The 12,964-nt window shown below is 39.5% G+C and overlaps 1 protein-coding gene across 7 annotated transcripts in view; it reads right to left on the bottom strand.

Annotated features, from left to right (window-relative positions):
• ppp1r9a (protein phosphatase 1, regulatory subunit 9A) overlaps window positions 1-12,964 on the bottom strand; it is a 354,624-nt gene that overhangs the window by 14,616 nt on the left and 327,044 nt on the right. For 6 of the 7 annotated variants that reach the window (XM_041184446.1, XM_041184448.1, XM_041184450.1 and 3 more), the window contains one exon: window positions 588-707. The exons of the other annotated variant lie outside the window; for it this stretch is intronic. In XM_041184446.1, coding sequence (XP_041040380.1) covers window positions 588-707 — 120 coding nt within the window. The remainder of the gene's footprint in view (window positions 1-587; window positions 708-12,964) is intronic. 7 annotated transcript variants of the gene reach the window in all.

Below are 12,964 nucleotides of genomic sequence, written 5' to 3'. Positions count from 1 at the left end.
CCCCATTCCCTTCATCCTCACGATCTGCCCGGTAAAAGTAAGTGTAGTTGTGGCAGGTTAGACACAGGTTTTATCTTTTTGCAGAATCTAACTGCATCCTCTGCCTCGGATCCCTGGGGGATTAAAGTTCACCCCAACGTGTCTGATCTTCAGAAAAGGACTCCTTTCTGCATCCGTGTGAAATTTTTTATTTTGCACACCAATCAACCCTCTCAAGCTAATGAATGGCCAGTTTGAAGCATTTTATATGCTGTGGACTTGTGACCACTTAAGTAAAATGGGGAACATGCAAAATAATTTCACTAAGGATCCTTTCATGTCATCAGTCTGTCCGGAATCAAACCCAAGCCTCAGAATTGAAAGTGCAGTGTTGAACCCAGGACACCACATGGTTGCCCAGTCAAATCACCCAGTAAGGTGTTTTCTTTTCCCAATACTCTATAAGTAACATGTTAATTTCATTGGTGGGCAAGAAATGCCACAGCGTCTGAAATGCATCATGTACAATTCCAGCACATAGTGTGAAAGCACCTAGGAATTAACTGAGTTTGCCTAGGTTTTGCTTTATCTATTCACAGTTTACTTACCTCATCAGAGGACAGTGCCAATATGGGGGAGCGCCCTGTAGAATTTGGTTGTGCAACCAATCCACTCAAATCAGCAGAACTTGTACTACTGGGGCTAAAGTCATCAATGTAGTTGAAATTCTGTAAATCAAAGATTCTGAATGGTAACAAATTCTTTAGTGGATGCAACTTGCATTAGATTTAAATGAATACTCAAAGTAATAATAGTATTCATCTTCAAAATGCAATCTCTACTGAGATCAGTGAGAAATGATGAAAGCCATGTAAAACAAACATGGGGTGGGGTTGTTCCTCATAACGGAAAATGAGAACACATCTGTTTTTCTTGAATTAATTACCTGCTATTGAAATTGCAGGAGCAAATGGTTTTGAAGCAGGACTTGGATTTCACCTCATGGGTTATTACAGGAAAAAGTGCATTATCTCATTGGTTAAAATAGAAAGCTTCTTTTCTTGTTCTAGCAATGACCTTTGGAAATATAGGGTGTTGTTTTGTGGTGAGGCTTTTTTGAAATAAAAGAATTAAAATAATGACATTTTCTGATAAAAAAATTATGACCATGTATTTTGTTGAAAAATAGTTTAAGAACCTTATCCTGGAGCATTCCTTGAAAGTTTTAACAAAAACCTATTAAAATTTAAATATGTGACCTGAATAGTTGTATAAAGCCTAAAAGTTATAAATGGAGATATACCTGCCAGTTTGTCTTTATCATACTTTGTTTCTGTGTATTGTAGTGAAAAACAATAACATAGTTTCATTAATATCTTGATTTCATAGAATGACAAAAGCCCTCTCTCCCCATTTATTAGGTCTCCAAGACAGAAACTCAAATGCTATTTAATGTCTTGAGTTTAAACCCATTCTTTATCATTCTCTGAAACAATATCTAAGCTATTTAGTTTAATTTGGAATTGAGCATTTCAATATAGAAACAGAAGTTGATTAGAAATAAAAACTGAAAATGCTCAGCAGGTCAAGCAGCATCTGTGGAAACAGAAACAGATTTAAGTTGATTCAGATTTGAAGCTGATAACCTTTCATCAGAACTGGATAAAGTTAAGGGATGTATCAGGTTTTAAGAAAATACAGAGAAGGCCAGAGAGGGGAGGAACAGGAGTAGGCCATACAGCAACTTGAGCTTGTTTCATTATTTGATGTGATCAATGCTGATCTGCGACCTAACTACCTAACTCCATTTACCCACCTTTGCCCTGAATGCCTTAATACCTTTGGATAAACAAAATCTATCAATCTCAGATTTAAAATTTACAATGATCTAGCACCAATTGCCATTTGCAAGAGTTCCAAACTCCTTCTACCCTGTGTGTGTAGAAGTATTTTTGAATTTTACTCTAGCTCTCATTTTTAAACAATGACCCTAGTCCTAGACTCCCAACCAACTGAGATAGTTTCTATTTATGTATCCTGTCTGTTCCCCTTAATGTCTTGGCCGACAGTGATTTAATCAAAATTTTCTTCTAAATTCCAGGAAATACAATTGTTTGTGTAATGTCTACTCGCAATTTAACCCTTGGAGTCCAGGTACCATTCTGGTAACCCTACAGGCCACTCCCTTGAAGACCAATACATCCTTTCTAAGATGTGGTGCCTGGAACTACTCACAGTGCTCCAGGTGTGGTATTACCAAGGCTTTGTATAGTTGAAATGTGACTTCTATCCCTCTAGATACAAAGGTCAGCATTCCATTAGCATTTTTGATCATTTTCTCTTCATGACATTTCAATGATCTGTATACCTGGATCTCCAAGTCTCTTTGCACCTCCACTGTTTCTTGCTTTTTACCATTTAGATGGTACCCTGTTCTATCCTTTTGGGTCCAAAGTGGATGACCCTTAAAGTAAAGAACAAAAGGCAATGTCTGCAATGGGGTCAAATGCTGCAGTGATTAAATATCATAAAGAACATTTTGTTTCAAGGCAAAAAAGAGCATTAATGGGACACTATAACAACCAAAAGATGGGTTCAGAGGAGCTGAAAATGACAGAAGTAGAATCATTACCAGCAACTGCTGTCTGAAAAAAAATGGAACAACGCTTAGGACCTGCAACCATTGAGTTTGGAAGGCTATTCATATCTCTACCAATGCTGCCTTATTTGTTGAGCATGACCAGTATTTTCTAAATTTTTTTTGAGATTTCTAGCATCTGCAATTTTTATAGTAGTCCACATGGGCCTGTGCTGTCATCCAATTAGATCATGACTGATCTGTACCTCAACTTAATTTATTTATCTTTATCGTATATCCTTTGATATGCTTTCCTAACAATAATCCATTGATTTTAGTCTCGAAATTTTCAGTTGACCAATGCCCACAGCTACAGTTTTTTGTGGGGGGACTATCCCATATATCTACCCTTTATGTGAAGAAGTGTTTCCTGATTTCATTCCCGAATGGCCTGGCTCTAACTTTAAGATTATGCTAGCTTGTCCCATATTTCCCAACCAGAGGAAATAGTTGTTCAGTATCTACCCTAGTGAAGTCTTCTATAATTTTAACCACCTGATTAGATAGATATGGCAGCAGAGAACATAGGATCATAAGAACAGGAGCAGTCAACTCACCCCTTGGGGCTGTTCCATTATTCAATGAGACCATGGCTGATCTGCAACCTATCTCCATATATCCAGCTTTGCCCTAGATCCCTTAATATATTTGGGAAACAAAAATCTATAAGTCTCAGCTTTAAAATTAACAATTTATCTAGCAGCGGTTGCCATTTGCTGAAAAGAGTTCCAAACTTCCAGACCCTTTATGTGTTGAAGTGTCTCCTGATTTCACTCCTGAGAGATCTGGCTCTAATTTTTAAGTCTATGCACCCTTGTCCTAAACTCACTGATCAACAGAAGTAGTTTCTCTATCTGTTCCCCTTAATATCTTGAAAACTTTGATCAAATCACCATTTCAGGTAAAACTCACCCCAACGGTACAATTCTTTCTTGTCCTGTTACTGGTGCCAGTGTCCTGTAAAATGGAACATCTTTTTCCCACACCACTCCTTTGCCATGTCTTCACCTCTCTAATCTGTTATTCCTACGTCAGTTTACACATTACTCATTCAATAAGGCAGAGATTATAACCACTCAATTGTCAATGCTCAAGGGGTACAAGCCATATTTATACAGCTTGTCTTCATAATTTAACCATTTAAGTCCCATTCTGGGATAAAATATGGGCTCTTTTGCTCAAATATATACTTATTAAATGTATAACATCAACCACGTTCTGAAGAGGTTTTCAATAGCAAAAAAAAACACAAGGGTCATGGAGGGATAATAACCCCTGCTCTCATTCGTCTCTGACAACGGAGCACCTGCTACAAGGTTGGGTGCAGGAAATGTCTATAGCTCTGGTTAAGCTCCCATCAAAAGTGGCACTTGCTTTTCATTCTTTCACAGAATGTGGGTGTCTCTGGCTACGCTAGCATTTGATGCCTATCCTTAGTTGCCCTTGAGGTGGTGGTGATGAGCCACCTTCTTGAACCGTGTAGTCCATGTGGTGCAGGTACACCCATAGTTCATAGTGTTGTTAGAGAGGGAGTTCCAGAGTTTTGATTCAGTGGCAGTGAAGGAACGGCGATATATTTACAAGTCAGGATGGCGTGTGGCTTGGAGGGGAACTTGCAGGTGATGGGTTCCCATGCCTTGTCCTTCTAGGTCATAGAGATTACAGGTTTTGAAGGTAATGTCGAAGCAACTTTGGTGAGTTGCTGCAGTGTGTCTAGTAGATGGGACACACTGCTGCACTGTGCATCAGTGGTGGAGGGAGTGAATTGTTTGGTGAAGAGGTGCCAAACAAGCAAGCTGCTTTGTCCTGGATGGTGTCAAGCTTCTGGGTGTTGTTGGAGCTGCACTCATCCAGTCAAATGAAGAGTATTCTATTACACTCCTAACTTGTCCCTTAGGAGGGATGGACAGGCTTTGGGAGTCAGGAGGTGAGTTACTCATCGCAGAGTTCCCAGCTTCTGACCTGCTCTTGTAGCCACAGTATTTATATGGCTGGTCCAGTTCAGCTTCTGGTCAATGGTATACGCTAGGATGTTGATAGTGGGGTGTTCAGTGATGGAAATACTATTGAATGTTAGGGGGAGATGGTTAGATTCTCTCCTGTTGGAGATGGTCATTGACACTTGTGTGGCATGAATGTTACTTGCCACTTTTCAGCTCAAGCCTGAACATTGTCCAGGTCTTGATGCTTATGGATACCAACTGCTTCAGTATCTGAGGAGTTGCACGTTACTGAACATTGTGCAATCATCAGTGAACATTCCCACTTCTGACTTCTGATGGAGAGAAGGTTTTTTTTTCATATTCGTTCATGGGATGGGGGCGTCGCTGGCTATGCCAGCATTTATTGCCCATCTCTAATTGCCCTTGAAAACTGAATAGCTGGCTATGCCATTTCAGAGGGCATTTAAGAGCCAACCACATTGCTGTGGGTCTGGAGTCACCTGTAGGCCAGACCAGGTATGGACCGCAGATTTCCTTACCTAAAGGACATTAGTGAACCAGATGGGTTTTTATGACAGTTGACAATGGTTTCAAGTCGTCATTAGACATTTAATTCCAGATTTTTTATTGAATTCAAATTCTACCATCTGCCATAATGGGATTCAAACCCAGGTTCTCAGAGCACTACCCCGAGTCTCTGGATTTGGTCATTGATGAAGCAATTGAAGATAGTTGTGTCTAGGACAATACCCTGAGGAACTCCTGCAGTGATGTCCTGCGGCTGAGATAATTGGCCTTCAACAACCGCAACCATCTTCATTTGTGCAAGGTACAACTCCAGTTTCTCCTGATTCCCACTGACTCCAGTTTTGCTAAGGCTCCCCAATGCCACACTCAGTCAAATGCTGCCCTGATGTCAAGGGAAGTCACTCTTACTTCATCTGTTGAGTTCAGCTCCTTTGTCCATGTTTGGACCAAGACTGGAATGAGGTTAGGAGCTGAGTGGTCCTGGCAGAACCAAAACTGAACATCAGTGAGCAAGTTATTGCTGTATAAATGATGCTTAAAGCACTGTCTACAACACTTTACATCACTTTGCTGATGATTAACAGTAGACAGATGGGGTGGTAATTGGCTGGGTTGGATTTGTCCTGCTTTTTATGCACAACATACCTGGGCAATTTTCCACATTGTTGGGTAGATGCCAATGTTGTAGCTGCACTGGAGCAGCTTGGCTTGGAGCACAGCTAGCTCTGGAGCACAATACTTCAGTCAGAATGTTGTCAGGGCCATTAGCCTTTGCAGTGTCCAGTACCTCCAGCTGTTTCTTGCTATCAAGTACAGTTAATTGAATTGGTTGAGGACTGGCATTTGTGACACTGGGGACCTCAGCAGGAGAGCGAGATTGATCATCCACTCGGCACTTCTGGCTGAAGATGGTTGCAAATACTTCAGCCTTGTCTTTTGCTCTGATGCACTGGGCTCTCCCATTATTGAAGTTGAGGATATTTGTGAAGCCTTCTCCTGCAGCTAGTTGTTTAATTGTGTATCACCATTCATGAGTGCACAGCTTAGATCTGATCTGTTAGTTGTGGGATTTCTTAACTCTGTCTATTGTGTGCTGCTTTCGCTGTCTGGCATACAAGTAGTCCAGTGTTGCTGCTTCATCAGGTTGACACCTCATTTTTAGGTATGCCTGGTACTGCTCCCAGCATGCCTTATTGAACCAGCACTGATCCCACGGCCTGATGGTAATGGTAGATTGGGCGATATGCCAGTCCACGAGGTTACAGATCATGGTTGAATACAATTCTGCTGCTGGCCCACAGCCCCTCATGGATGCCTGGCTTTGAGTTACTAGATGGTTTGAAATCTATTCCATTTAACACATAGTAATGCCACAGAATACAATGGAGGGTATTCTCAATGTGAAGATGGGATTTTATCTCCACAAGGACTGTGTGGCGGTTACACCTACTAAGGTGTAAGCAGTAAGGTGAGGATGAGGTCAAGTAGGTTTTTCCTTCTTGTTTCTCCCACCACTTGCTGCAGGTCCAGTCTGGTAGATATGTCATGGAGTCATAGAGGCCTACAGCACAGAAAAAGGCCCTTTGGCCCATCGAGTCTGCATCGGTCAAACAAGTACCTAATTATTCTAATCCCATTTTAAAGCACTAGGCCCATAGTCTTGTATGCCATGGCATCGCAAAAGTGCACATCCAAATACTTTTTAAATGTTATGAGGATTTGTGCCTCTACCACCTTTTCAGGCAGAGTTCCAGATTTCCACCACCCTGAAAAAATTCTTCCTCACATCCACTAAACCTTCTGCCCTTTACCTTAAATCTATGCCCCCTGGTTATTGATCTCTTCACCATACAACCCATTAATCTTGTTGAAACACCTGAGCCTCAGAGAAAACATTTCTTGATTGATAGATCAGGCTCTCTGATCTCTGCAGTCAATTTCATAATGTTGATTTACACAAGGTTAAGTGGTTTCAAGGACTTGCAGTTTTTGTTACTTTAAGGGTCTGGATTGACATTTTTATTGCCTTCTAGTGGAGTAACTTTATTTTAGTATAGTAGAAAGCTCTGAATGAATGGCATTCTTTAAAGCTTCTTTATTCACATAAACTACTGTCACTAGAGGTTCATTGGTTCTATACAGTGTATATTGAGTCAATGGGCATAGAATGCCATAGCTTGGCATGGGTACATGAGGACCATAGGGAGTTGGTGGAAGGGCATAACTTAGCAGTGGGGTCACGAGGCAGCATGAGGAGTGTGTGTGGGGGCCAAAGGCTGGAGGGTCTTCGCAGTTTTATTTTAACTGGGACCAAGTCCCACAGAGCTAAAGCAGGCCTTATAAACAGTCCACCTTGACACCTGGCAGCCCCTGTGGCTGCCTCCAAATTTTATTCCTGGGTCGCTGGCCTGAACGCAGCCTGCATCTGACCCCCGGCTAATAAGATCCCGTCTTTGCCGGCACTGTCTTCTGAGGTGGGTAGGCCAAGCTGGAAATTTTCCTGACTCCCACTACCTGCCTCAAGGTTGAAAGTTCAGGCCATAATGTTTAAACAAGTTACTGATCTAGGCTAATGCAAGGCCATGAAAGTATTTGTAGGTGAGAGCAAGAACGTGAAGTTGATTCTTGGGTTGCAGTAGCCAGTGGAACATAATGGGGACTGGAATATTGGAAGTTTGAGGCTTTGAGTGTAACATGTGTAACAAAATTTTTTATAAGTTGCAGTTTGTAAAGGTTGGTTGGAAGAGCATTAAAGTAGTCAAGACTCTGGATAAGAAAAACACAGATTAGAGTCTCAGCAGTACCAGGGAGAATGTAGAAGCGGATGCAGAGGTGGCCAAACTTGCAAAGGTTGGACGTGGCATTCTTGGTGATACAGTTGATTTGCAGGACTTTGTCTAAAAGTGGCTAGTGAAGAATTTGGTGGAGATAAGGGCAGAAGCATGCAATTGTTGATAATAGCCTAAATATGATTGCTTCACTTTCACTGCATAAGATCGGTTGGCACTTCAGTACAGTACTGAGGAAGTGCTACATTGTTAGAAGTGCTTACTTTTGCATGCAATATTAAAATCAAGACCCCATCTGCTTGTTCAAGCATATATAAAAGATCAAATGGCACCACTCAAAAAAGAATATGCAGTCTGCCAGTAAGCAGGACAATATTTATCCTTCAACCAACATTACTAAATAAAAGTCATCAGGTCACTCATTTATTTGCTTTTTTGCCTGCATAACAACAGCAAATGAATCTTGAAAGTAATCCATTATCTATTAGCACTTCAGGATGTCTCGAGGATGTAACAAAGTGCTATAAAATAAAGTTAAGTTATATCCCTTTCAGTTTTGTCTAAATCCAGAAAATATCAGACAGGAAGTATCAAGTAGGCTCTGAGTCAAAAGAGGAGATAGAAAACACAACCTGATTTTGTGCTACTTTATGGTGGCACCAAGGGATAGTCTGAGCAAGTGGGAACAATGGACAGAGCACTTCAAACAATCAGCAGAGACCACTCAACCACAGGAGGAAAATCCATTGAATAATTTACAGTCTTCTCACTGGGACAGTTATAAATGGAATTATTTGTGAACCATGCCATTAGCTGCACTGTCAAGGAGAGGTATTGGAGGAGGATAGAATAATCATCAGTGGATAGATTAGAGAATGCCATTAGTAACTATGACAAGAGCTGCATCTTTCCTGTGGGGAGGGCATGGACCAGATTGCAGGGTCTCAAAACATGGAGTGAAAGTAATGGCATTATTTTGAAACAGCAGCATCTTCCAAGACTTAGGAGGGAAAGGCAAAATTTAAGATAGGGTGATATTTTGAGAAGGTGGGAGGGCTAAGAAGAGTTTCGAGGAGGGTGGTGATGATAGCTCTTGAGAAAGATGTTGGATTGATGTCAGAAAAATAAATAAGTTGATATTGATTGTGGAGTTTGAAAATAAATAGAATTGTAATCATTGCTATTTTGTTCCCAAACTGAGTAACAAGTTACATGCACTTAATCCAAGAATACCTTTTCAGTTTCAAGATATTACAATTCAAGATTTAAACTATTCATAATGGTTAAAGACTAAAGACTGATCATTCAAATTCTTTAATCAATGAGCTGTGCTCTAATTCAACATTTAAGCACCATGACTATACAATTCAACTACATTCCGCACCAAAATTTAAGTGAAAAGTAGGAAAGGAATTTTGTTCTTCAGAGAACATTTGCTTTTTGTTTTTGATTAAAATCAGTGGTATCCTGTCAGTTTGAGTTCCTTAACTTTGTAGTTCTTCCAATTTTAATGTAAGAACGTTTCTGAATTCATTCATATGGAACTCAATGCATATGAAGGTTGTAGGAGCGAAGTGATTTCAAAAGGAAATTAGATGGCACTTGAGGAAAATGAACTTGCAGGCCTATGGGATAGAATCGGGTAACGTGACTGAGTGGATTACTTTACAGAGAGCTGGCATGAATTTGAAGGGCCAAATGGCCTTCTCCTTTGTCTATGCATTTCTATACTGATTTGTTTCAGTGAGTATGATTAATTATACCATACTAATAGTTAAAACACACTCAACAGACTACTACTTCCCATGACAAATAAAATATTGACCAGCAAGATCATATAAATACTCTGGCATGATTTCAAAACTAGAAGCAATTATTATTACTGATGGAATAAGTTTTAAAGCCAAAATGTAGTTACCATATTTTCAATAGTTACAGGTTAAACAGGTCAAGTTCAATGCAACTGATTAAAAGAGACCAAAGGATATCCCACCACAAGTTTAATTATTATTTATGATCAGCATAAAGAAGCAACTCAACACAATCTAAATGTCATACCCCATGATAGAGATAATGGAAGAATGATGGCCATGACTAGTGGGTCTGTCAGAAAGAAACAGCTAAGGGATGAAAATGAGTCCAAGTAAATAATACCTTGTGTACTTCCACAACAAACCAGAAACAAGACCATACATTCCCAGTTTAAAGCACATAGGCCAATGTAGGGAGAACATGCAGGCCAATGCAGGGAGAACATGCTTGCTTGAGAACATGACTCATATTGAATAATCATGGGTGTGATTTTCACCCTGACTAGATGTGTAAAATCAGCTATTTATTTTCTCATTAGCAAAAGAACATAATTTAGTTTATTTTTACAAAACACCTCTCAAGGTGGCATAGTAGTAAAGAAGGTTTACTGCAAAATAAAATATTGACCAGCAAGATCCAAAGCGCCACAGTGTGATAGGGCACAAGGTTATGATTCCTTGCAGTGAGTTCACAGGTTGTTTTTTTTTATATCTTATCCAAATTCAACAGACAAATCACAGACAAGATAAAGGTCACTTTTTCATGCTAAGTGCTGCTTTGTGCCTGGCACACCTACTGCTCCTAGCCCTTGTAAGAATTCTATTATACTGCTGCGAAGAGGGAGGTGTCAAAAGTTGCTTTTCGTTGCTAAGAAATGAGAAATGTAGTACTGCTGATTAAAATACTACGCAAATTATGCAGCCATATTTAATTTATATGTTTGTTACATTTTATTATGGTGGAACCTCAATTATCCACATTCACATTATCTGCACTCTTAATTATGTGCCATAAATGCAAAGGAGCCATGGCTTAAATTTTACATAAACCAGAGAAAGTGCTTTGAATTGATTTCTCAAAGTCTTAGATCATGGATGTGGCTGAAAAATAGAATACACATTCTAGGAGCTCTGATATTAGCTCAGGTCATAAGATCAACAGTTGAAGCTTCATTGTCAGGAGGCCAATATTTACTCTCATGAATACCAAATTCTTAAAATGGGAAAACGTGAATCTTACTTGCAGAGAATGGAAACTTAATTCCATAATCTAAATACGTCAATAAGAAGCTTATAAATTCAGCATCAAGTTAAGTATTGGATCCTCACAGTTATATACTAATTCTATTATCCACTGGGGAAAGGGAGGCATATGCTCCATTATGATGAATAGGTGAGGCTCCACTGTAATGAAAATAACACCTTAGAGCAAAACACATTTCTATTTTAATTTTTTCCCCTCAATGCTATTTTATTGCCTTTACCTTTCATTTAAAATACAAGGTCAGAACAAAAGCAAATTTCTCTATAAAGCCCATGCTTTAGTTATTTTATCAATCTAGAATTTTGGATAAATGGGATGGCATTTATATACTGCTTCACAATACAGCCCAAAAACTTACAAGGAACTGCTTTTTGAAAGTCACAGTTATTGCGTTCTGTAAGTGACCTTTATTAGCGAGACCATAGTTTAAATTCAGATAAATAAGATATTTTGTGCATAACATGATCACCCCCCACACTACCCCTCCTCCCAGGGTAAATTACAAATTACACTGACCATAGAAAGATTGTTAACCAGGGAATTGGGAGAACTCCCTGCTCCACTTTGGATAGTGCATTGGATTTTTAAATTCTATTTGAGCAGACAAATGGGGATCAGTTTAACATTTCATCCAAGGTTTGACATGTCTGAGAGTGCAGCATTATCTCAATTTCAACTTCAGCATCAATTACATATTGAGGACAGCAACCTTATATCACAAATCAACTGACCAAAATGAAACTATCCAAACTATGACCCCTAATAAAGACAGGGGGTTCTCATTTGTCATTCCACTCAGCTTCACATAATGCCCAGTTGCTAGCTTGCTGGATGAGCAATGGGAAGCTTAATTAGCAGGATGTGCAATTTTGCTGACTGACTATCTGTGCAAACCTGAAGTCTCCAATCCATGGCCAACCTGTCCTTAAACACTCCAGAATTAGATAATGGAGTATGTTTTCCAATGGGGAGAGACTATGCAATCTATAGGGCAAACAAGAATTTCTTAATTGTTAGTTTCTCAATAGCTTGGATTGGAAGCTCAAATGCAGTGATGGGTTTCCATCAGATACTTAGTTGTGAGAAAAACATGTAGCTTTATGTAGCTTGTAACATTGATCCCAATAATAAAGGTCAATGTTTTAAGCACTGTCCCTACTGGTTAAAGGCTCCCTAAGCCACTTCCCAATCTATTCAGAATTTTGAACATATATCAAGAAGTTTTGCTTCTCATAGAGGGTCACTGATCTTTGGAACAAGTTGCTGGCTCATGGAGATTTGTTTCAAGCATTCTAAAGGAAGCTGGTCAAGGCATATATTACTGTATGCAAGAGATAGGTGAGAGTGATATGCCCTCATATCCATGGTGATCTCATTTAATTGTCTTTGAGGGTTGCAGAGCATTTTCCCTGAATTGACCTGGCGTTTTATTTAACACCTCTCCCAGAAGGCTACATGGTTCCTCCTGTTGGAAAGGGAACATTGGGGGTCACGATGTTTAGTTGCAATCTGACTATATGGACAGGCTTGATGGACCAGGTGGTCTATTCTTATCCATGAGTTGGATATGTCAAAATTGTCTTGCTGTACTGCATTTTTGAATTCGATTAATTGATCTTTAATCATGCATTAAAGCTGCAGTGCCTTATAACAATCCTGATTTTAAAGTACAAAGTAAATTCAGCATTCTGAGCAGGAAGTAACACTAAAAGGAGTGTGGCTTGGAGAATCAGGACTACAGTTTTGTAACTCTAATGTTGACCTTCCTTCCACCTCTGCTGGGAATATGAGATTATTAAATATATCTGTACATTATTTTCAATGCACAGATGATTGTTAAAGAAAGCTACAGATTTGAATAACAAATTAATACTTCCAAATTGAAATTATACCAAATTTTCTGGCAGATATCAATTTCAGGATCAAAGTTACTTAGGACTCCATTAGTAGCTCTTGAGTTCCAGATGTTTTCAGAGTCAAAGAGATAAGCTTAGATTTTGTGGTCAGTAGCG

Source organism: Carcharodon carcharias, chromosome 3, assembly GCF_017639515.1.
Source record: "Carcharodon carcharias isolate sCarCar2 chromosome 3, sCarCar2.pri, whole genome shotgun sequence".
Taxonomy (NCBI): domain Eukaryota; kingdom Metazoa; phylum Chordata; class Chondrichthyes; order Lamniformes; family Lamnidae; genus Carcharodon; species Carcharodon carcharias.
The sequence above is the reverse complement of the archived record's forward strand: the minus strand, read 5'-3'. Positions and strand labels throughout refer to the sequence as shown.